This window comes from Gracilinanus agilis, chromosome X (assembly GCF_016433145.1).
Source record: "Gracilinanus agilis isolate LMUSP501 chromosome X, AgileGrace, whole genome shotgun sequence".
Classification (NCBI taxonomy): domain Eukaryota; kingdom Metazoa; phylum Chordata; class Mammalia; order Didelphimorphia; family Didelphidae; genus Gracilinanus; species Gracilinanus agilis.
The window spans coordinates 65,897,037-65,923,382 of NC_058136.1; the positions used below are offsets into that span (position 1 = coordinate 65,897,037).

General features: G+C 41.8%; 1 protein-coding gene across 1 annotated transcript in view; it reads right to left on the reverse strand.

Moving 5' to 3' along the window:
* LOC123253740 (collagen alpha-5(IV) chain-like) overlaps nt 1–26,346 on the reverse strand; it is a 76,253-nt gene that overhangs the window by 28,947 nt on the left and 20,960 nt on the right. The window contains exon 2 of the mRNA XM_044682886.1: nt 2,685–2,744. Within this exon, the coding sequence (XP_044538821.1) occupies nt 2,685–2,744 (60 nt within the window). The remainder of the gene's footprint in view (nt 1–2,684; nt 2,745–26,346) is intronic.

Genomic DNA, 26,346 nt, shown 5'->3' on the forward strand with positions numbered 1-26,346 from the left:
ATAATAACAACGATAGTTAAGGTTTATATAATGTTTATTGTGTGCCAGATAATCAAATGATTATCTCATTTGAACCTTACAACAGCCCTGCAAAGTGAGTGCTGTTTTTTTCTTCATTTTACAGTTGAGGAAACTGAGGCAAACAGGGGATAAGTAACTTTCTCAAGGTCACACAGTTGGTAAGTGCCTGAGACTAGATTAGAACTTGGGATTTCCTGTGACTCCAGGCCCAGCACTCTATCCATTGCACCACCAAGCTGCCCCAACTATGTTATAAATGCTATAGTACAAGTAAAGGCAGGTGTGATTCCTTTTGTGCCTTGAAATCCAGAATCAGACTAATTCATCTGTCAATAAGAAGGAATCATAGGATTTGAGATCTAGAGCTGGAGGTGCCATCTTGTCCAAATCGCTCATTTATTTTACAGAAAAGGAAACTGAGGTCCCCAAAAGCTAAGTGATTTATCCTAGATCACACCTAAGATCCTAGGTCTAGAACTGAAAGGAACTTTAGAACTCCCCAGTCCAATCTCTTCATTTTACAGAGAAGGAAACTGAGCCCCAGGAAGAAGAAATGTCTAGCCCAAGATCAAAAAGGTAGTAAGCTAGTGTGTGATGATTAAAAATTCCAAGAGATGGATTTCCAGGTAAGAAAATCAATTTATTGATTAAGCTAGCAATAGCCAACAAATTAACTGATCAATGATCTCTCTTGGTGATCAAAGAACCTGAAAAAAAAGCTTCATGGATCCCTAAGTATGATTTTGAAAGCTCAATATTCAGCCCTCCCCTAGATATCTCAAGTCGTCTCTAACTGGTGAATAGCCAATGAGGAGGTGGTCCATCATTCTCTCAGTCTCTCCTCAATTCCTTGGTTAATGATGGAAAAAAATCACATGCTCAACCTCTATGATCAGGTCCATTCCATTTAAATGGGACATTCTCCATTTGCTCCAGTTGAAAGGCAAGGGCTCTGTTCTGTTGCTTGCAGAGACACCTGACCTAAACTGGTTCTTATTAACGAGACAAGCCAGAACCCATAATCTCACTTTTCTATCACCCTATACTAGAAGATACTCTAGGGTGGGGCATTCCTTGGATTTGCTAGGCACAAAGGAATAAGTAAAGAGGTTGGAGGGATAAACCTGAGTCTCAATCCAAAATTCAAAAATAGAAATAACTTGATATATTAGAAATAAATCTTCTCACCAGGATCAGGGCAGACTCAATTATTTCACTGAAGATATATGGCCCTCTGGGGGATAAGAATCTCAAGTTAGAAGAGCCCAAACTCATTATTTCCTGTTGCTAAACACTTTTGGGGGCAGCTAGGTGGCTCAGTGGATAGACTGGTAGGCCTGGAATCAGGAAGACCTGAGTTCAAATTTGACCTCATATACCTACTAGCTGTGTGACCCTGGGCAAGTCACTTAATCCTCACTTTCCTCATCTGATGCCTCAGTTTCCTCATCTGAAAATGAACTGAAGAGGGAAATGGCAAATCACTCCAATATGTTTGTCAAAAAACATTGGATCATGAACAATCAGACACGACTGAAACAATCAAACAACAGTCAAAAACACCTTTAACAGATGGATGGAATAAAAGGAGTGAGGAAGAATAGACGGAGAGGGTCCAGACAGACTTCTACGGAATACAAATGGGAGGTAAGAATTTTCATCAGTAGCTAGAAATCTCTTAGGACAGTTCAACTTGGCCAAAGGGAAATTAGAAAACTTTAGGATCCACAGGGGAACCCATAAGATTAATAGCATTATCCTGTGAGAGGCACCAACAACAGCCCAACATAGAGCAACTATTCATACTACAGAAATTAGCAACCCTTGAAATATGCAAGTACCGATAACCAATTAGGAAGCAAAAAAAGCACAAGAAGTAGTCATGAGAAAAGCCTTACCTTCGCATCTCATGAAACTGAGCAAGGACGAGAGCAAAATCACTAATACAAAATACAGTTTCATCTTAGCCCATGGGATGGCATGGGAAGCTAGGATTCCGTATGTTGGGGTCATTCATCTGCCTTTGTAGCCTTCCTCCCCTCCCCCCCCCCCACCTTGGCCATGTTCATGTCCATAGTTTCCTGTTCAAGTAAAGATCAAGGATAAATGTCTCTATGAAGATCAGAATGAGTCTCTGGAGGGAGAACTTTGGAGATTCTGGAGGGGGTCAAGATATCATTTCTATGCCACCATTCTCCTTGCTCAAAAGGAAGTTGTGCTGCAAAGGGGGCCTGGTTGTAAAAATCCAGAAGTATATGGTTGAGGAAGCTTGAACTCGTTTAAAGGAAAAGTTTCCACTAGTTATTTAGAACTAGACGCAACTGAACAAATAGGAGAAAGAAAAGTGAAAAAAGAAGAAAAAAGAAAAAGGAGAAAGAACAAAGAGCAAGGCAGTCAGATGTCTTGGTAGACATTTTTTTTAAACCCTCACCTTCCATCTTGGAGTCACTACTGTGTATGGGCTCCAAGGCAGAAGAGTGGTAAGAGGTAGGCAATGGGGGTCAAGTGACTCGCCCAGGGTCACACAGCTGGGAAGTGTCTGAGGCCAGATTTGAACCCAGGACCTCCCGTCTCTAGGCCTGGCTCTCCATCCACTGAGCTACCCAGCTGCCCCAACTTGGTGGACATTTTGAATGACTTACCAAGACCTTCTGGGGCCTTACCTTCTCTCCTTTTACTCCACTGCAGTCACACTTGGGTCCAGATGAACACCCATGGCAAGCCTTTAAAAAACCAGAGAGAGAAGTGTTATTTTCTTTCTTTTTTTCATCCCTTACCTTCCGTCCAGAATGTAGATTAAGTATTGTTCCCATGGCAGAAGAGTGGGAAGGGCTAGGCAATAATGGAGGTAAAGTGACTTTGCCCAGGGTCACACAGCTAGGAAGTGTCAAGAAGGGTTATTTTCAACCCCAAATGATGGCATGCTGGCCACCCTCAGCCCCAAACTCTGGTTCTCAGGCCTGTTCTTTTGTAACACTGGTGCCATGGGTAGAGTGGTAGAAGAAGGGAATGGGGGTGCGAAGAATCACACAGTTTGCAGATCATTGAGAAACGTTCATTTGGAATGTGATCTCCTTGCCCAATGACCAACACTTGGACATGTTACTGAAGGAGAGAATCTCATCAATCATGCCATTCTCACTATAAATGAAGCCAGAAGGCAAAAGAAAATGGGAACAAAGCAGGCAGGTGGCTCACAGGTTCTCCAGGGAGAGGCGAAGAAAGGAGGTGGCAGAGTTGATTTTACTGTGTATCCAAAGGCAACCAGAAACTTCAATTCATGGGACATTTTGGTCAGCCCGCATTGCAGGGCTCATGGTAAGTATTCACAAAACAAGCACCAAGAAAATAATTGCAGTTTATGCACCAACATCTGTTGCTGAGAATAAAGAGGAAGCTGAATTCTATGAAGAAATCAAAAACACATTCAAAATTAAATCAACATGTATGTTGATAATGGGTGATTTCAATGCAAAGGTGAGCATGGGGAAGGCTGGAGAAAAATATGTTGGAAAATATGCGTCAGGAATACAAAATGCAAGAAGCCAATAACTTCGAGATGGCACAGAAACTGAAGTCCCCAAAGCATGAATACTCTCTTTGAGGAAGAATCAAGACCTTCTGGCAACAAATATCACAAAAATGAAACTAATTATATTTTAATCAACAGGAAAAGACTCATTACTGGTACAGGAATCATTCCAGAATCAGCTATCTGTGTGGAGTCAGATCATTAAATTGTTAGAGCAAAAATCAAAATGAGTACTAAGCTAGAAAAAGAAATAGAAATGAGCTAAGTAGCAGAGTGGATACAGTGCTGGACTTGCAATTAGGAAGGTCTGAGTACAATTTCTACATTTTCAGATGCTACTAATTGTGTCACCCCAAGCAAATCACTGAAAACTTTCTCGACCTCAGTTTCCTGATCTGTAAAATGAGGATCATAAAAGCACTTACTTTCTAGGATTGTTGGGAGAATAAAATGAGATAATATTTGTAAAGCACTTTACAAGCCTTAAAGCACTATCTCAGTGCTATTATTCAGGGTAGCTAGATAGCTTGGGGAATTGACAGCCAGATCTAGAGATGGGAGGTCTTGGGTTCCAATCTGGCCTCAGACACTTCCTAGCTGGGTGACCTCAGGCAAGTCACTTAACCCCATTACCCAGCCCTTACTGCTCTTTTGCCTTGAAACCAATATGCAGTATTGATTCTAAGATGGAAAGTAAGGGTTTTAAAATAATAATAATAATAATAATAATAATAATAACAATAATAATAAATGCTATGACGATGACGACAATGATGTGAAATTTTAAAACTTCAAAATGACCTTTTTAAACAAGCCATTGAAAAGATGCCCAAAGATAGGAATAGTCAATATGGGAGGGATGTTATGGGAAAACAGGCACACTGGTGCATTGTTGGTGAAATTGTGATTCAGTATAACCATTTTGGAATGCAGTTCAGAATTATGCAAAAAAGTGACTAAAATGTCCATACCCTTTAACCCAGAGATTCCACTACTAGGCTGGGAGTGAAGCCAACAACTTTGTGCCTCACTTAAATCCCACTCACAAGTCAAGACATCACCTTCCTGATATCATTCAAAAACAAAGGATGAACAACAACAAGAAGGCCATTGACAAGAAAAAAGCCCCCACATATGCCAAAATATTTGTAGCAACACTTTTGGGGATAGCAAAGAATTAGAAACAAAGTAGATGTCTCAAGTGGGGAATGGCTGAATAAATGGAATAAATGTAAATCTAAGCTTGCGGAAAGGAATATTACCACATTGTAAGAAAGCGTGTTTGCGATACAGAGAAAGATCTCTATAAATATGTAGAACAAAGTAAGCAGAATCTAAAATAGAAAAAATAAAAACAAATTTTGGTTCAGTCATGTCTAACTCTATGTGGCCCCATAGACATTGTCCATGGAGTTTTCTTGGCAAAGATACTGGAATGATTTGCCATTTCCTCCTCCAGTGTGCCCCGGTTTGACAGATGAGGAAACTGAGGCAAACAGGGTTAAGCGACTTGCCCAGCATCACACAATAAGTATCTAAAACCACATTTGAACTCAGATCATCCTGACTCCAAATCCAGCCCTCTATCCACTGCACCCCCCAGACACAATGGCTCTAACACTGTAAATGGAAAGAACCAAGTCCAAAAAATCAAACGTGAATATAGTAAAATCACAAAGAACAAGTATGGTTGGAAAGAAGAGATATGAGAAGGTTTTGTCTTCACTCCACCTCTCTGCACAGGAGGGAGGTTCCTATGTTGTACACTCCACATGTTTTCAGATTTTTTAATGTATTGATCAATTATGCTGATTTTCCCCCAAATTCTTTTTCTTCTTTTGTCTTAAAAATGCTATTTGTTCTTTGAGATAGCTCTCTGGAGGAGGGAGGGGGAAAGGATACTGGGAGAAATGATGGTAATAACAAAAAAAAGACATCAATAACATTAAAAACACACACACAAGCCATTGATGTCAAAATGGGAAATGGGTAAGAGAAGTGAACATTGAAATTAATGATAATAGAGAATGTGTTGGAGGGGGACCTAATTTTGAGGGATCAGTTCTCAAGACATCTGAAAGAAGACATGAAAAATAGAAAAGATCTTGGGGGAAAATCTCAGACCTTATTATCTACCCTCCTTCTCCCCCGCACCCCAAAACAAAACAAAGAGGATGTGGCTACTTTTCCATCTCTACGATTTTTTTTTCTTTTAATGAGAATAAGCTATACACACACAACATCCTTGATGAAGGTTTGAGAAAGGAACAAGCAGGCTTTTACAAATGATATTCTACAGCAGACCACATCTTTATAATTACACAACTGATTGAACAGTGGAGAGAATACACTGGGTTTGTCTGTTGACTTTGATAGAGCAAAATCCTGCCTTAAAGGCTCTCCCGCGATACAGTGTCTCTTGTGCACACATCAAAAATCAGAGACGATTTCTTGGAAAATGTGTGGTAGGTATTTCTGTCCTGCCTTTTCATCTTTGTGGGGATCCAAGAGCCCCAGAAATTTCCAGAGAGGGAGAATGAGGAGACATCAGGAGAGGAGATTGCTCCATCTTTGCCAGGGCAGAAGGGCGGGGGAGATGTACTGTCCAGAGTCCATCCTAAAGGAAGAAGCCATGCGATTTGTGCACTGGTGCTTCCATTTCCTTTGAGACAGGCTTTCTGATTGCTGAGTGGGGGACTAAGGTGATGAGCGGCTGCCCTTGGAACCAGATCCACTGATTGCTGGGCAAGCCTCTGTAGGTTTCAGCTGCCTTTGAATTAGAATTGCAGAGGCTTTCTATGAGGCAAACCAGGATTATAGCTACAGCCCCTATTACCCATGTCTCCAGAGGGCAAGGAAAAGATACTAGCCGGCCAAGGTAACCCAGACGTTAGAGCAGAGATGGGGCTAAGACCATGAGGAAAGACATCCTCTGAGAATCCTGTCTGCTGGGGAGCAAGGAGAGCAGAACTGATTCCTCCCATTTTCTACCCCTGCTTTCTACTGCTATATTGGAACTGGGGTTCTGGAGATATCTCTCGCCTCTTATTCCTTCTGTTATTATTGCTGTTGAAGACATTTTCTTTATTTTTTTAACATATGCTTCAATTTGCATTCAGAGTTGATCAGTTCTCTCTCTGGAGGTGGTTAGTGTTTTTCATCATGGGTCCTTTGAAAATGTTTATTTCATTGTTTAAAGACGTTTTCTTGATGCCTTTTGTCTTTAAAGTGGTCATTTGGATACCACCTCCACCAAGGAACCAAAAGTAAATAAATAGGGGGCAGCTAGGTGGCTCAGTGGAGTCAGAGCTCCACCTAGAGCCTCAAACACTTCCTAGCGGTGTGACCCTGGGCAAGTCATTCTCCCCCCCCCCCCCAGCCCTTACTGCTCTTCTGCCTTGGAACCAATACGTAGTATTGATTCTAAGACAGAAGGAAAGGATTTTAAAAAAATAAATGAATACCATCATCCAATCGAGATTTTGTTTCAGATGTTTTCACTGTGTGTTCAAGTCCTGCCTCTGACACATTCTGGCTGTGTGACCTTGGACAGTTACTTCACTTTATTCTAAGCAACCCTCTAGTCCTTGAAGTTGCCAAAAAAAGGTGCTGCCTTGTATTGGTGGGAAGTCCCTCTCCCGGTGAAATCAAACATCGTGTTAAGTCAGGGAAAGGGAAGCAATAGTCCCAGTCCAAAAGAAGCTCCCATTCTTTTTTTCTTTTCCATGACATACAATTGATTTCTATCAACAGATATGGCTGTGTCTCCACCTAAGTCTCCCCCAATGGTAGGGTGCCAACCCTGGCTTCTTCAGACTCTTACTGGATGTGCCCCGGCTTCTAATGTTCCCACCCCCAAGCCCCAACACCTTGGGTCTATTTTTGAAATATGAATTTGTGTCTTCTACTGTACGATGTAAGGTACTTGAGAAGGCGACTGTCATTTTTGTTTGTCTCTCTAGGGTAGTGATTCCCAAAGTGGGCGCCACCGCCCCCTGGTGGGTGCTACAGCGATCCAGGGAGGCGGTGATGGCCACAGGGGCATTTAGCTTTCCTATTCATTGCTATTAAAATTTAAAAAACTAATTTCCAGGCACAGTGAGTCATATTTTTTTCTGGAAGGGGGGGGCAGGCCAAAGAAGTTTGGGAACCCCTGCACTAGAGGTTCTTAAGTCTTTTTTCATGCTGTGGACCCTCCTTCTGGCCTTCTGGTGAAGTCTAGGGACCCCTCCTCAGAATGTTTCAAATTGACAAAATAAAACACAAAGGATTACCAAAGAAACCAGGGGTTAGTAAAAATCAAAAGATCATTTTTTCCCAGCCAACCTCATGACCCCCCTCCTCTGAAATTTGTCTCCAGACCGAGTCCCTGATTAAAAGCTCCTGCCCTGGTGCCTAGCCCATTAAGTGGGACATAGTAAGCATTTAATAAATGTTGATCAATCACAGAACACTAAAGTCAGTTAGGTGGCTGGTGGGGGGGGGGGATTCTGGCCCTGGTGTTCAAATTTTGCCTGACGATTATTAGCTATGCAACCTCTGTGTGATCCCAGGCAAGTTGCTCCCTCTGTCAGCCTCAGTTTCCTCATCTGCGAAATAAAAGGACTGAATTCAATAGCTTCCTCCAGATCTAAATCTAGGAGTCCAGTCGGCTATATGACCCAGAAGTCATTGTTGAGGGACAATCTGGATGAATTAACTAACAGCAATTATAACCTATGCATATTTGAAAAATATGCTTCAGCCCTTGTTTACAAGGACTACCAGAGGGGATTTCAGGCACGCTGGGCAGAGAAGGGTTTTGGGAGCCATTACTGAGGCAGCAGCGACACCCTCAAGTCCGGCCCTCCCTAAAATAATCAAAATGCAGCTTTTGCCTCCCAGCTAATTTCCCATGTCTCTGTCTGCATGTCTTATCTCCCTGATGAGCCGGAGCAAATCAAAGGGCGAGAACTGTTGGGCTTTTTGTCTTTCTATTGCCCAGGTCCAGCACAATGCCTGGTGCATAGGAGGGGCTCCATAAATGCCTGCCTTGCTTGGTTTACGCCACCGTGGAGAGAGGACTGTCAACCGCCAGAGCAGGTGATGAGCTAGTGGGGGAGAGAGAAGCTTAATAGATCCTAACATCCTCTGGCCATCATTTAGATTTCTTCTCTTGTTCCTTTCATCAACTAAATGCTTTTACACCTCTGCCTACCTAAGGAAAAGGTCAGTCCTCTCCAGAGGCTTTTAAAAATAGTATTGTGCACCACAAAACGATCAAAACTCAGCGTTAGGAAATTCGAAAGAGCAAGCTTGGCCAGAAGGAAATACGGGAAAACAGCTCCCCCTTCCGTCTGGAAGAGAGCAGAGCACAAGGTTTCGAGAACTCTATGGAACAGCAGATTTTTTCAATTTGTTCAACAGTAGTGCTGGGTTTTCCCCCTCTTCTTTCTCTGTTTTCTTTTACATTCTTTATTATGCTAGCTGGCTCTCAGAGGAGGGAGAGGGGCGAGGGCACAGGGGAAATATGACCAATGTAAACATAAAAAGAGGAAGCCAGCAAACTCTATTTTAAAGACTAGTACTGTACAAAAACAAGGCAGGGGCCTCAGGTGCTTCGAGCCTATCTCGTCTGAGAGGTAAGGGGATGGATTAAATTCACCTGAAGAGGTGAATCCTGGGAGCAGACGTGACGGCTACCTTTTTGTATTGGAAAGCTGGCAGGCAAAAGAGGGAGGGGCTTCTGTCCTATTTGGTCCCAGAAGGCAAAAGCAGGGGCAATGGGAGATAGATGCAAATGGGGTGGATTTAGGCTTGAAGTTGGGGTGGGAAGTGGGGAGGTATCTAACAGCTAGAGTTCTTTAACAGTAGAATGGGCTGTCTAGAGAGCTGGAGGTCTCCAATCAGAAGGCAGATTATCAGCTGACAGGTATGTCGTATCAAGGGTTTTTTCCTATCTAAATTGGGCCAGATGGTGGCGGAGGCCCACCTAGCCTCATGGTTTTGTACCTGCCTACCTCTACTAGCTAGATAATTCACTACCTGTGTTGAGATCGTATACCAAGTTCCTTCCCTGGACAAAGAATGCAAACAAATATCTCATAATCCTACCTAATGAAATGCCAGATTGTGTTGCTTCTGCCTCCACAATGTCTCTGCCCACTAAAATCTAAGCTATTTGTGGGCAGGGAGCAATTCCCAGGGAAAAGCAGCATGAATACAGAGCCATAAGGCTCTAAATAAACAGGTCCTGACCTGCCTCAGTAAAGGGAATTTCCTCATGTGGGAGTTCCCACTAGCAATAAAATCACAGATCCAGAACCTATTCCACTCTATCCACAGTACCTTCAACCCAGTAAGTGCTGAATAAATGTGTTGTGGGTCAAATTGCCACATCTCTCAGATTTGTCCCCTTCTTGCCACTCACTCACACACATCCACCAGTCTCATTCAGGCCTCCATTACTGCTCTCTTAGACTATTACAATAGCTGCCTAATTACTCTCCTTATTTTCTCTAAGTCATTTTCCAGCCAGCTGCCAGGATAACACTCCGAAAACACTGCCCAAGGAAAAATAGAAGCCAAGTGGGGAGGGAATGCAGAGGGCAGCCAATCAGAGGCCTCGAGGCTTTTGAGTTGTGGGGCACCTCAAAGACTGGAGGATTACAAGCTCATCGATATGAAAAGGACCCTAGAACAGTGTTAGAGCAGACAGGGACCTCAGAGGTCAGCTAGCCCAACCCTCTCATTTCACAGAGGAAGAAATTGAGGCCTAAAAAGGTAAATGATTTGCCCAAGGTCATATGGAGAGTAGCAGACCCCAGACTGAATCCCGGTCTTCTGACTTCCAATCTGTTATTCTCCATTCTGACCTACTCCCCCGATTAATCGGTCTTCAGTGAGTCCTTAGAAGAAACAAATTCTTCAGCCCACCTTTTAAGGCCTTCCACAGTCTGAACGCTACCTAAAAATTCCAGTCTTTTATTCATCTAACTGCAATCACACACTTTCCATTCCAATCAAATTGACCTACTAGCTGTTCCCCTACATGATGCTACATCTCCAGCCTCTTAGCCTTTGTGCAAGTTGCCATCATCCATCCTTGCCAAGAATGCCTCCACACACCCACATCTCCTCCCATACACATCTTCCTTATACTAAATTTCCCCCTTTTAAAATGAGGATAATAATAGTGCCTATCATAAAGAGTTGCTAAAGTAATATATGTAAAATGCTCTGAAAATCTTAGAGAACTCATCATCTAAATGTTAACTATCATCATCATCATTATTATTAATTATTATAATCATTAGAACTCCTACTTTCCTTCAAAGCTCAACTCCTGTACCACCTCTTATCCAAGATCATTCTTACTCCCCTTGGTTCCCATCTAAAAGCTCTCTCTCACTCTGAATCATTTTGTATACAGCACGAGATGTCATGTGACATAGTAGAAAGAGCTGGCCTTGGAGACAGGAGTTCTAATTCTGCCTCTGATACATCTTGGTTGTATGACCCTGCGGAAGGCACTTGACCTCTCAATGCCTCAGACTCCATGATGAACAGAAGGTGAATCTGGCCTTGTCCCTCTAACCAGGAAATCACAAGACCCATCCTTAGCCCTATTACTGTGCATTCACTTTTATTGTAAACCTTTACCGTCTGTCTTAGAATCAATACTATGTATTGGTTCTGAGGCAGAAGAGCAGTAAGGGCCAGGCAATGGAGTTGAAGTGACTTGTCATCCAGCTACGAAGTATCTGAGGCCAGATTTGAACTGAGGATCTTCCATCTCCAGGCCTGGTGCTCCATTCACTGAGTCACCTAGCTGCCACCACACATATATCTGGTTATTTCACGATATATACACTATGTCTTCCATCTCTGCCCTCAATCGGATGTAAACTCCTTGGGGTCAGGGACTATTTAATTTTTATCTTTGTATCCCCAGCACCTAGCACAATGACTGGCCCATAAGAAATGTTCATTGCCAATATTATAAAAACAAACAACTCTGAAAGACTTAAGAATTCTATCAACCCAATGACTAACAACAATTCCAAAGGACCCATGGTGAATGAGGACTTCTATCCACCTCTGGACTAAAAGGCAAGAGAAGCACAGCTAGGTGGTCCAGTGGATAGAGAGCCAGGTCTGGATTTGAGATGTCCTGGGTTCAAGTCTGGCCTCAGGCACTTCCTAGCTGGGTGACCCTGGGCAAGTCACTTAACCCCCATTTGCCTAGCCCTTACTGCTCTCCTGTCTTAGAATCAATACCTAAATCCATACCTAAAAAAAAAAAAACCAAAAACTTCTAAGACAGAAGGTAAGGAAAGAAAGAAAGAAAGAAAGAAAGAAAGAAAGAAAGAAAGAAAGAAAGAAAGAAAGAAAGAAAGAAAGAAAGAAAGAAAGAAAGAAAGAAAGGTAATGGATTCAGGGTGAAAATGGAGACCATTTTGTGAGGGGTATGGCCAAAGCAGGAGTTTGTTTTTCTTGACTATGTGTTTGCCTCAAGAATTTTGTTTCTCTTTTTTTCCAATGGAGGAAGTGGAGGAGGAGGAGGAAAATCGATTCTTGTTCATTGCAAAAATAAAATTTAATTTAAAAATGCAAACAAACAAACAAAAGGGAAATGCTCATTGAACCAAAATTAGGATTAAGTGGGTGTCGATGTAGAAATCTCTCCCCTGGGGAGATTGTAGGGCTGTTTTTCAGCTCATTTCCATTCATTCCAACACACTCTATAACCTCCAGAAGAGTTCTGTTGGGTGGTCTGCTATCAAAGTGGGCACTCAAGAAGGAGGAAGGGAGCATGTGGTGGCCTCGGCCTGTTCAGGAGGCTCTCCTCTGGTAACTCCCTTGAGATACGCCTCACTGAAATCCCGTTTGTGTAAAGGAATGTGGAGGCTACACATTATTGGAATAGTTAGGTTAGTCACTCTTGCACCAGGTTTAAAGAAACAACACACAGTATTTAATGAGTGTCCAATTCAAATTATTTTAAAAACTGCTTAGGTCCAGAGAGAAGGGGACTGAGATAAAGTATGTAGCTATTATGTTAATAATAGTTATTTAACCCAAATAAGCAGGCACATGATTTTATTAAAACTGGAATTTTCCCAGCAAGCCAAAATAGGCTAAAGAACTTGGCTCGGTTCCTATGGCTAGAAATGAGATGGCAGGTCCAGGGCTCTCCCCCTCCCTAATGATTTCAGCCAGCAACGGCCACATGTTTTAGAATCACTGGAACCCCAAACTACATTAACAAAACGTAAAGGTTTACAAGCCCTCCTGGCTAGCGTGTGTTCGGTTTACAAAGCTCTCGACAGGCAAACTACTAAATATGCATCCATTTCTCTCAGTATTTTTGAACACATGTACATGACTTTTAAAAAAAAACCCAGACTTTTAAACATGAATGATTTCAGAAATGAGATTTCTCTCCAAGTAAATCATGTGAAATAGATAGCGCTAATACTCAAATTTGATACCTTCAAGAGGCAAGGAGGGGAACAGAAACTCTGTTCACTTCATCAGTTCTGGAATTTAAACTGCATTTATTTTTTAGTTAAAAAAAAGGAAAAGAAAATGCTTGAAATCAATCACATAACACCCAGTAAAAAGTGCCTCATCCCCTCAGGCTTCTCGAGGGCATCCCCACTTTGCAGATGGGGCAACTGAGATGAGGCTCCCATTGATTAAGATACTTACTTGAGGTCATACATCAAAGAGGTCATCATGGCATAAATTCAGTCCCAGCTCAGCGTCTGATTTTCAATACCAAAAATGAACTAAATCGCTGCCACTACTCTTCTTTAAAATAACTAGTCTGAATGCTGCAAAATTACGATGACCCCCACATTATAATGATCCCAATTATAATGGCCCCAAAGAAGAGAGAGGAGAATTTGCCCTTTCTCCCCGCTTCTTGGCAGAGGTATAGGAGCTCGGTTGGTTATTTTGCTGAACTGGTTTCTTTCTTCTTTTTTATCTTTTTAAAAAATCCCATCTAGGCATAGCTCTAGGGATGGACAATGGAGGGGAAAAAATAAAAATATAGGCGATGAAAACAAAAGCTATCAAAAAGGGATATTAAAAAATAAAAGACATTTAAAAAAGTAAATCTGGGTGAGCATAAATAGGCAAGTCACATCTAGCATTTGGTCCTAAGTGGAATTTCAGGAGCCATGTTAAAAAGGGAAGTGCCCTCAGTTTTTGGACTCTTGTATTTCTAAGGGTGATAAGAAACAGAAGAGATAGGGTATGACTAAGTATTCTAGTTAGGATGAGTCGAGTTAATCTGTCCATAAAGACAACTTCCAATTTTCTAATCAATAAGTATTATGGGCCTACTAGGTGCTCAGTACCATGCTTGCTGAACAAAGGGAAAGGGAGGAAGGGAAGGGAATAATCATTTATATTGTACCTACTATGTGCCAGGTACTGTGCTCAGTACTTTTTTTTAATAAATATTATCTCATTTGACATTCAGAACCTTCCAGGATAGGTGCTTTACTATCTTCATTTTACAGATAAGGAAATTGAGGCAAATATGGGATGGAGTAACTTGCCCAGGGTCACAAAGCTAGTAAGCGCCCAGATTTAAACTCAGGTCTTCCTGACTGCAGGCCCAACGCTCTATCCACTTGAGCCATCAGGGGACTCTTTGAGGATCACAGACTTTTCTTCCATTTGCTGGATACCACTGGATCTTAGGCAAGAAACTGAAAGCATCTGGGGCGCTGTTACTGTCTGCATTGTTGCAGTCCATTAAAGCCAAAGGTGCAGAAGAGAAAACCAAGTCTGGAAAGGGAACAACTGGTTAAGAAGATAGAATCCGAGAATCTAACAATGACAATAATAATAATAACTAACTTTCTTGCAGAGCTTTATGGTCTACAAAGCATTTAACATATATTATCTCATTTGATCCTCACAACAATCCAATCAGAAGGTAGTTGTTATTGTTATTTCAATTTCACAACTGAGGAAACTGAGGCTGAGAGAGAAGTGAATTGTCTGAGGTCACAAAACTAGTACGTTTCTGTATGACTTCTCTGCCACATGACTACTCAAATATTAAAATGTAAAAAGGGCAGGACTCTGGTCAAGGATGGAGTGCACCAGACAAAGGCCAATAGGAACTTGGATTCTTGCAAACCTAATCAAACAAGTTTTAAACAGAAACAGGTAGGGAAAGGGAATAAAATGCCTACCAAAGAATACCAACAGAGATGCCCAGAAATTCACAGGAGATAAAAATCTGGGGTGGGGGAAAGGCAATAATAAAACCCACAATTATAAATGTCTAGACTCAAAGGTACAAAGAATGAGTAATAATCAAGATGAAGTAGACATCTTCAAGGAAAAAAATAAATTTGACCTCATAGTTATCACTGAGATTTCACGAGATAAGACTCATAAGTGGAACGTGGCTCTGAAAGAGTATAACTTATTAAAAAGGCAGAATAGGAAAACAGTGTGGGGCAAAGGGAAATATATATTAAGAAGATATATTCATGTGAAGAAATCCAAGAAACAAAGGGTGAGATTACTTCATCTGGATGAAAATCAAAGGAAAGATGAACAGTAAGAGATTACATGGATATTATAAAAAAGAAACTGGGGTGGTGGATAGAGAGGGAATCAAAGCTGGGCAGATACAGTATTGATGGGAGACAGGAGGGAGGAGCTTCAATGATCTGGATTTCTCTACTAGCTCCCGCTCTCTGCCAACCCCCCCCCCCACAAAAAAACAGAGCAGCTAATAACTTCTTTGAATTGCCTTCATGATCATTTCATCCTTCAAAGGCAAAGGAACCAACAAAGGGAATTCTTTTCAATCTGGGTCTCACCCAATAGGGAGGGACCTGGCTGCTGGAGTAGAAGTGATGAGAACCTTGGGGAGTACTGATAACTCCATCTTGGACTTTGTGATGGAGAAGATGAAGAAAGCCAGGAAGAGTGGGAGATGCACTTTCTGCTTAGAAAAAGTCGATTTCAGAGTGTTCAGAGGAAGAATGCAGTAGGATCCTATACATTCAAATTCTTCAGGAGAAGTCCTCCCAGGAAGAATGAGCAAACATTCAAGAATGGAAATCTGCAGATACGGAGAGAAACAATTCGGATGGGAGAGAAAAATAGGAGCTGTCTAAAGAGACTGGTGTAGATGTAATGAGAACTCACTGGCCAATTTAGAGTATTATTTTTTTTTTGCATAGGGAGGATGGAAGCAAGGGAAGATAAGAAGCCAAGTACAAAAGAGGCCTAGTATATGCCTGTAAGAATAGTGTCAGGAGTGCTAAAGTGAAGAAAGATAAGGAAAGCTAAAAGGACTTGGGCCTTTGGGTGGGTGGGTGGGTGGGGAGAGGAAGGGGGTTGTTTTTGTTTTTGTTTTTTCAAGTGGTATGGAAGAAAAGAGGAAGATCAAAGAAAGGATAAGCCCCTACCCAGGGTAGATGGAACAATACCTGACAAGAGAGAGAAGGCAGAGCTAGTCAATTCTCATTCTGCTATTGTTTTTTCTGCCAAGGAGAATGACCTTTGTACTGGAAAGGACAGACAAATATAGCGAATAGGGTATTAGTACCCAAGATAAATAAGGAGATAGTAAGAGAGCACCTAGCTGCCTTTGATGAATGCAAGTCATCCAGGCAGATGAACTAAATCCTTGGGTACTGAGAGCACTGGCAGATGTGATTGCTGAGCTATTGTCAGTATCTTTGAAGGATGGCAGAGGTACTGCAAGAGGAGAGAAGGACAAATGTCCCAATTTTCAAAAACAGAAGAGAATAGAGAATGCCAACTATAAGCCAGTGAACTTGATTTTGATTTCGGACAAAATTCCATTTCAAAAAAAAAAAAACTATTAAAGGGATAGATAGCAACTATCTAGAAAACAAAGCAGTGATTTAAAAAGCCCAGCATGACTTTAAGAATAGGTCATGCCAGACTAAGCTTATTTCCTTTCTTGACAACGTTCCCAAGCCGGTAGTGCTCTAGGTCTAGTTTATCGATGTTGTCTCTTGTGCTAGTCTGTGAAAAATATGGAGAGATGTGCCCTAGACAAGAGTATCATTAAGCAGATTTGAGAACGGTCAAATGGCCAAACCAATAAGTATTCATAAATAACCTGTTATTGGAAATTTCTTTCCTATGGGGTGTCCCGAGGGATTCGTTCTTGGCCTTAGGTCATTAAACATTTTTATCAATTATTTGCACATGAAGGCATTGATGGAATCATCATCAAATTTACGGATGACACAGACCTAAAAGGGAAAGCTAAGCCACTGGATGATAGGATCCCCAAAGCTCCTGACAGCCTAATTTAATACAATTCCATTTAATAGGGATAAAAGTCAAGTCTTAGATTTTGATTCCAAAAAATTCACTTCCTAAGTAGAACATGGAATGGCATGGTGAGAGAGTAAGAAAAAGACATGGGGATTTTAGTGGACTGCAAGTTCACTGAGAGTCAGGGACGTGATTTGGCCCTAATACAATCTCTGGCTCCATTAAGGGAGGAGTGGCTTCCAGGAGCCAAGAGGAGATACTTCTGTAGCCTGCCCTAGTCAAACCACATCGGAAATACTGAGTTTAGCTCAGCCCATCACAACCTATGAAGGGCACTGATAAACTAGAGAGCCAGGAGAATGCTAAAGTATCTGGAGTTCTGCATTACAAAAGGAAAGAAAAAAAGGGACCTGGGAGTCAGAGGACCTGAGTTTGAAACCTGTCTCTGCTATGCCTACCTAGGTGACCTCAAGCAAGATACTTTACTTACTGGGTCTCAGTTTCCTCCACTGTAAGATAAATAGGGGGACTAGTGGGCCTCAAAGGGTCCTTCCAGCTCTAGATCTAGAATCTTGGCATATGAGGATAAAATGAAGGAAGTAGAGGTGTGAGATCAGAAGACTAATGGGGGATATCACAGTTATATATTCAATTTTATGTAGAGGGATGCTTATGGGATCATATAGATTGAGAGCTAGAAGGGACCTCAGAGTTTCTAGTTCAAAGTCCTCATTTTATATAGGAGGAAAATGAGGTACAGGAAGGGGAAAGGACTAGCCCGAGGACTTACAGGTATTAAGTGGCAGATGGATTTTTAAGTCAGGTCTTCTGGCTTCAAATCCAGTCCCTTTCCCACTATATCACACTGACTGGTTACGCTTATTTTGCCTGGCCATAGGGGGCAGAATTAGAAGTGATGGATTATGGTTGCAAGGAAGCAAATTTCGGATTAGTGTCAGAAGAGCATCATAACAAGTGGAGATACCCTAAATGGATTGGGCTAAGCTTAGGAAGGAATATGCACTCTCTCTGATGGAAGAGCTTCAAGAAAAAGCTGGCTACCAATCAGCAGTTCTCTAATATGCCCTGGCAATTCTTTTTCCCAGTGTGGATTAGAATTGAGCAGGAATTCTTAACCTTTTTGTATCCTGAACCTCTTTGGCAGATTGGTAAGGCCTACGGATGCCTTCTCAGAGAGACACTTTCAGAGGGGCAGCCAGGTGGCTCAGTGAATAGAAACAGAAGGTCCTGGGTTCAAATCTGACCTCAGACACTTCCTAGTTGTGTGACCCTGGGCAAGTCCGATTACCCCCCATTGCCTAGCCCTTGTTGCTCTTCTGCCTTAGAACTAATCCACAGTATTGAGTCTAAGATGGAAGGTAAGGGTTTAATTTTTTTTAAGAATGCTTTTAAATGTATAAAATAAGAAACATACTATCATAAAGGAAATCAATTCTACTGAAAAATAATCATCAAAATATTCTTTTTTAAATAACAAGCTCCAGGAAAAAGATGGTATATTAGGAGCAGCCACTCAGCTGAACTGTCCCAATATTTCCCTCAAATCAAATTTTGGAGCAGCAGAACCAACAAAAAGTTAGGGTTGGATATTTTTCCAGTCTAAGAAAACTTAGGAGGTCAGCAGGAGAGGTGTGTGACTCATGGGTGAAAGCATATCTGAAGTTAAAACTGGTGGCCGTAGCAGTAGCAGAGCAACAGCAACTTTAGGACCTCTCAGCCCACAGATAGTAAAGGGGGAAACAACTGGTCAGAAAGAGAGTACAGGAGACCCTTTGCTGGACCTGGGTAGAATTGGAACCGACTGGCAATTCTACTACCCATATGGAGTTCTGGGTCACAGATTCAGGGTGGAGAAGAACACTGGGGGTCAGTCATAAGGGAACAAAGATCCTGGTCACAGTTCCAAAGCATGTAACTGCAGAGGACCACGGGCCTTTACTACATAAAGACCAGAGCATTGACCAGAAGAGTAGTGACCATATCTCTATTGATATCATACCAAACTTGTAGACCCCTAGAACTAGCTCTGAAAGCAACAGCATGAAAAAACCTGAAGCTTGGAACCATACCCCCTACCCCTAGGTAAGCAGAGCCCAACTTTAACATAAAGTTCAACATTAAAAAACAGGCTGGAAAAATAGCAAAGAACAAAAAAAAAAGAACTTGAGCACGACAAGCTACTACAATGGCAGGGAAGATCAAGACATCTGAGAAGAAGACGACAATGTGAAAACAGCTACCAAAAAAACCTCATTAGAAAAATGCTAATTGAACCCAAGCCCAACAAGAATTCCTGGAAGAGTTAAAGAAAGAGAAGAGTGGTAGAGGAAATACTGGAGAAAGATGTGAAAGTGCTGCAAGAAAATTATGAGAAGATAATTAGCAGCTTGGTTTTACCTAATATGTTTCAGCTGAAGTAAAAAGGGCAGCAGTAGCAATAATAATCTTAGACAAAGCAAAGGCAAAAACAGACCTAATTTTAAAAGGTAAGCAGAGAAATTACATTGCACTAAAAGGTACCATAGCCACTGAGGTAATATCAATTTTTTTACATCAAGTTTCTCTGATAAAACCCTCATTTCTTAAATATATACTGATTATAGAACTGAGTTAAATTTATAAAAATAAGGGGGCAGCTGGGTAGCTCAGTGGATTGAGAGCCAGGCCTAGAGACGGGAGGTCCTAGGTTCAAATCTGGCCTCAGACACTTCCCAGCTGTGTGACCCTGGGCAAGTCACTTGACCCCCATTGCCTACCCTTACCACTTTTCTGCCTTGGAACCAATACACAGTATTGACTCTAAGACGGAAGGTAAGGGTTTAAAAAAATTTATAAAAATAAGAGCCATTCCCCAATTGCTAAATGGTCAAAGTATATGAACTGGCCATTTTCAGAAGAAGAAATCAAAGTTATCTACAGTAATATAAAAAATGTTATTGACTGGAGAAAGGCAACTTAAAACAACTCTGAGGTACCACCTCACACCTGTCAAAAATAGCAGATGCTGGTGGGTATGAGGGGGAAAAAGGTACATTAATGAATTGTTGGTAGAGTAGTGAACTGGTTCAACCATTCTGCAGAGCAATTTGAAACTATGCCCAAAGCACTTTAAAACTGTGTATACTGCATACCCAACAATACTACTACTAAATCCACATCCCAAAGAGATCAAATAAAAAGCCTATTATGTACAAAAATATTTATAGTATTGCCGCTCTTTTTATGGTGGCAAAGAATTGGAAATTGAGAGAATACTCATCAACTGAAGAAAGACTAAACAAGTCGTGGCATAGGATTGTGAGGGGATACTATTGTGCTATCAAACAATTTGGGATTGGTTTCAGAAAAACCCAAGATGACATATGAAATGATGGAAAGTGAAGTAGAAGAACCAGGAGATCATTATGCACAGGGAACGGCAATGTAGTAATGATGATCAATAGTGAAAGATTTAGCTACTCTGATCAACACAGTGATCCAAGAAAACTCCAAAGGACCCATGACAAAAAAAAACCTCTACCTACCTCCAGAGAGAGAAATAAGTGAGAACTGAAGTATAATTTTCTCACTTTCTTTACTTTCTGACATTTCTTGAAATATTACCATATATATTTTGCATGATTTACATGTATAATTGATATCATTTTGCTTGCCTTCTCAGAGGGTGAGAGAGGTGGGGGAGGGGAGGGACAGAATTTGGAACTCAAAATTTAAGAAGAAAAGAATGAAATCATTTTTTAAGCATGAGCCCTACTCTACAACATCCCTTGCAGCTGAGGATCTAAACTCTATATGAACACCTCAAATAATAAGGAAACCATTCCATGGATTGGCCAGTTGTTAAGAAGTTGTGATTTTGATGCAGCCAAAGTCCATCTCCTTCATCATGTCCACGAGTCAGTTTTAGTTCTCTAGCAGAGTAAGTCTCCAAACTGTTTGATTATGGATCTCATCAGTAAAATGTGCAGGTGCCTCCAAAATACATAAGTAAACAAAAAACCCCAAACAAACAAACAAAAGAATGAATGAATGAGTGAGTGAATAAATAGATAAATGGATGAATGAGCTCAGGGAATCCCAGGTTAAGAACCCCTGGGCTAGATGATCACTGAAGTCCCATTCCAACTCTTTGATTCTGTGATTCCAAACACTGGAGTCACAAATCCATTATTCCTTTCTTAAAAATATATGCTAAAAATGGGAATGGGCCTGTTTGTACAAAAATATTTATAGCTGCACTTTTTGTGATGGCAAAGAATTGGAAACTAAAGGGATGTCCCCCAATTGGGGAATGGCTGAATCAATGGTGGTCTATGTTGGTGATGGAATACTATTGTACTATAAGGAATGAGGAACAGGAGGATTTCAGAAAGAGCTGGAAAGACCTCCATGAACTGATGCAGAGTGAAATGAGCAGAACCGGCAGAACATTGTACATAGAGACTGAAATATTGTGGAATGATCAAATCTGATAGACTTTGTTACTAACAGCAATACGAGGATGCAGGACAATTCTGAAGACTTATGGAAAAAGAATGCTACCCACCTTAAAGAAGGAACTTTTAGAGTAGAAATGCAGATGAAAACATATGATTTATCATTTGTTTATTTGGGTATATGATTTGGGGTTTGGGTTTTATAAGATTATTCCCTTACAAAATGAATAATATGGAAATTTGTTTTGCTTGATAATACATGTATAACCCAGACCGAATTGCTTGTCAGCTCCAGGAGGGAAGATGAAAGAAAAGAGGGAGACAATATGGATCATATCACTTTGGAAAACGTGGAAATTTGTTATTAAAATAAAATAAAGATAAAAATTATATATGCTAGTTTCCCAGAAGAAAATGCAAGAAGGAGGGGCAGCTAGGTGGCTTAGTCAGAGAGCCAGGCTTGGAGTCAGGAGGATCTGGATTCATATTCGGCCTCAAACATTGTGGCCTGGACAAGTCTCTTAATCCCAATTGACTCACCCATACCACTCTTCCGCCTTAGAACTGATATTTGTATCCATTCTAAGACAGAAGGAAGGGTTTTTTTTTTAAGAAAAGAAAAGAAAATGCAAGAAAGAAAAATGTCTATTAGTTGTTAGGGCAGAAATCATGCTTTCCTCTTGGACCCTCATGCATGTTGCAAAAGTTCAGATATTAAAAACAAATCAATAAATCACAATAAAAATGGAATGGCTCTTTTTGTTGTTAATAAAGAAATTAAAATTAATATGACCTGAGGGCAAGGGCTCCTTCACAGTCAAGAAAGAATATCATTTCAAAGGAATGTGCTTTCAAGTTTACAAAAATAGTCCATAAGTCTTTTCAGAAACAAATCTATTAAACCCAGGATTGACATTAATCATTTACAGATTCAGGGGTCATTAATATTAAGACCACATGAAGGAAAGCTAGAAGTATGTCGTCCTCCTACCAAAATAAGGTCAACCAGTGAAAAGAAATTTCCCTGTTCCCTGTCAAATTCTGAACCCACTAATCTGCTAGTACATTGTTCCTTAATATGTCTCTAAAGGGGCGAAGGAAGAAGTGAGGAAGATTGAAACCAAATAAGAAAACAGGGAGCAATCACTGAAATAAGAGAACAGCCTTTGGATGGATTCCATAGTGTGTCTGCTAGGAAGAACTCTATACTGAAATTAAAAGCCATACATTTTGACCCAGATATCCCAATACACCAAAGAGATCAAAAAAGAGGAAAGGAACCCATATTACCAAAATATTCATAGAAGCTCTTCTTGTGGTGAAAAAGAACCACCATATGGCAAAGAGCCATGGCAGGACTCATCAGTTAGGGGAATGGCTGAACAAGTTATGGTATATGAATATGATAGAATATTATTCCTTCAAAAATGATGGAAGGGACGGATTCTAAAGAAACCTGGAAAAGTTTGTATGAACTGATGCACAGTAAACAGAACCAGGAGAACAATTTATACAGTAATGTTTGAGGTGGGATTTGAACTCATGTCTTCCTGTCTCCAAATCCAATATCCCATCCAGTAGGCCATTCTGCTTCTATGTGAAAAAAATGCTTCAAATCAGTAATAATAAGAGAAATTCCAATTAAAATAACTCTGTGCTTCCTCTTCATAATCATCAGTTTGGCAAAGATGACAAAAGAACTTTGGAAGACTTAAGAATTCTGATCAGAGCAGGAAATTGTTTTGTTCAACTATGTATTTTTGTTACAAGAGTTTTTGTTTTTCTTTTCTTTTTTCAGTGGAGGGAAAAGAGCAGGGGAAAGAAACTAGGTTTTTGCACACTGAAAATATACATAAATTGTGTGTGTATACATTTACATATGTAAAAATTTTTTAAAAACTAAAGAATGGAAAAGAAACCAAAAGTCTGTGGTTAGGGCTTTTAGGATTATGCATTTAGAGCTACTTGCAAACTTAAAAAGTCAACTCCCTCATTTTACAGAGGAGGAAACCAAGACACAGATTTATTCAGAGCGACACAGCTATTAAGTGTTTGAGGCAAGAGTTGAACTCAGGTCTTCAGATTCTCAATTCACTACTTCATACTGCCCAAGAACACAATGATATGCTACCAGGGTTCCACTTCCCTGTCACATCCTGATGTTCAGGTTTTCCTTTCCCTAATGCAGCCAGATAGCATAGTAGAGAGAACACTGGGCCTACAGTCAGGAAAATCTGAGTTCAGATCCAGCCTTAGACACTTATTGTGTGAGCTCCTAGGCAAATCACTTAACCTCTGTCTCCCTCCCTCTGTTTCCTCAACTGTAAAATGGGAATAACAATAGCACCTACCCCACAGGACTATTAGAAGTATCAAATGAGAAAACTGTAAGTACTTGGTGATTAATAAATTCTTGTTTTCTTCATTCTTCTTTCTTTTTTAACCCCTCACCTTCTGTCTTAGAATTAATACTATGTATCGGTTCCAAGGCAGAAGAGTGGTAAGGGCTAGGCAATTGGGGAGGGGGGGTGTCAAGTGACTTGCCCAGGGTCGCACAGCTAGGAAGTGTCTGAGGCCAGATTTGAACTCACGACCTCCCAACTCTAGGGCTGGCTCTCTATCCACTGAGCCACCCAGCTGCCCCTTCCTTCATTCTTCTTTTGTCATCTTTGCCAATCTGATGTGTGTGAAGAAGAACCCCAGAACTGGTTTAATTTATATTTCTCTTATTCTCACTACTTTGGAGCATTTTCTAATAGAGAAGCATAATGGCCTAGTGTTGGACTTGGAAGCAGGAAGACAGGAGTTCAAATCCTACCTCAAACACTTAGAAGTTGTGGGACTGTAAGCATGTCACTTCAGCTCCCTGAGGCTTAGTTTCCTTATTTGTCAAAGGAAGGAGTTGGACCAGGCAACCTCCAAGATCCCTTCAGGTTCAAAGGGGATCATAGGATCCATCTGCCAAGGGGTGGTCCCAGCTCTCAGGCCAGTCCATAAGTAAGTGATTTTGCTAGAGCTGCTTCAGAGCCGTCCTCCCTTTCTCATAATAGCTTGTGGAGTCAGTGACTGCTTCTGTCCAGGAGATGGCACCAGCTGTATGCTAATGACACAAATGTTCAGGCCGCGACATAGGAACTTCTCCAACATGGGGTGAAACAGTCGGGCCTTCCCCAAAAGGGGGCTCCACTCATTCCAAGGGTCTCCCTCCTGCTCAGTTCCCTGGCAGGGGGCCACTCCTGGCTCAGCATCTCTCACTGAGCCTTGAGGTTCGGAGGCGTGTCTCCTTCATCCACTTCCTGCCTGTCCTTCCCTAGGAGTCTTCCCAGCTGGTTTGGGCCCACGAGGCTCCTCAGAAAGCAGAGGGGAAGCAGGGACAAGCAGAGCAGATACTGTTCCCAGCACAAGCACCTGGGCCACCCAGGAGGAACAGAGTGAGCAACCCCTCCTCGTATAAGTAAGATGATTTTTATGGGAATCCGGCAAGAAGCCAACAGTAAAATAGCTGAGTATCAATTAAGTACCAAAGAGCTGCCTTAGAGAATTCAATAAAAGAACAAAGCTCTCTGCCCTTAAGGGAACCCGACAAATGAGCCAAAGGAATGAGCCAAGTCGGGCTCCAGGACTCCTGGGACTGGTCAAGGAAGACTTCCTCATTGAGGATGGAAGAATGTATGGAGAAGGTCTCCTGAGTAGATCAGGCAGGGCTTCTGAGCCACAGCCTTAACAGGGAGAGGCTGAGTTGGGATGGTTTCCCGTTGGGTGGCTCCAGTCCACAGAGATGGAAGGTATAATAGACACGTTTCATTTTTCCTATTTGGATCGGTTCAGTCAAAGTACTGGGGATTCAGAGAAAGGGCAAAAAGATGCTCCCTGGTCTCAGCTGGATGAGGGAGATGGTATGCAAATAGCCGGGTACACACAGGATACACACAATGAAAATGGAAAGGCATCTCAGAGGGATGGGGAGTGGGAGAGGAAGAGGGGGGACCAAGAAGGCCCTGAGGAAGGCAGGACGGATTGGAGCTAAGTCTTCAAGGAAACCAGAAGGTGTATGGCAGAACCAGCTCCTGGGGTGCGAGGGCTTGCTGAGCCTTTTTCAGGGAAGCTCGTCCTTCTTTGGTGCCCACCTGCCATCCAACGCTCACCCATGGCTCCAAGCTGCTGCCGCATGTACATGGTACACCCTGGTAAGCTGTCTCAGCAGACAGGCTGACCCAGGTTGAGGGTAACCGCCAGACTTCAGACCCATCCATGGTGTTTACCCCAGCCATGCGAAGGCTTCTCCCAAGGGAAGGGGCCCATGAGAACAATTTCTTCCAGCGACCATGTAGCAGCTCCCTTGGAGCACTGAGAGCTTAATTAGCCAATGAAGAAACCAAAGTCAGCCCCTGTATCCTGGGCCACTGCTTGTCTTGCTCACATTGCTCTTGCTGCTGGATTGCAATGATTATGGATGAGAGAGTAAAGCCGATAACTTTGCCTAACTCTTCCTCACTTCAGTCCAGTTTGTGCATGTGTCAACAGACATCCCCAGTGATGTCATTTTGGTCCTATTTTGAGCACAGAGAACAACACCCAACCAAAGCAGATCAGGGAAGCCAGGAGCTAGATGTGAGGTGAGCATTCCACGTTCAGGGAAAAGCCAAGATGAGTGACGGTGGGTCATGTATGAGGAACAATGTATCTGGATCACAGAGTTCGTGGAGAGGAGTTGAGTCAGGGACTATCAAGGCAAGAAGGGGCCACGTCATGTAGGCTCTGAATGCCCAAAGATTTTCTATTTGATCTTAAAGCCAATGGAGTTACTGAATTCAAGTGGGGCGAAATGGTCAGATATGTACTTTGGGGAAATAACTTAAGCATTTGGCTAGAGGACAATCATCAAGGGGAGAGCCTGGAAGCAGGGAGGCCAGTGAGAAGGTCATTGAAAAAGTCCAAGGGAGAGGTGATGAGGATCTGAACAAGACTGGTAATGGCGCGAGTGGGAAAAAAGAGTTCCCATGTGGGAGATGTTATGAAGGAAGGAACAAGATTTGGCCACAGGTTGGATAGGTAGACTTG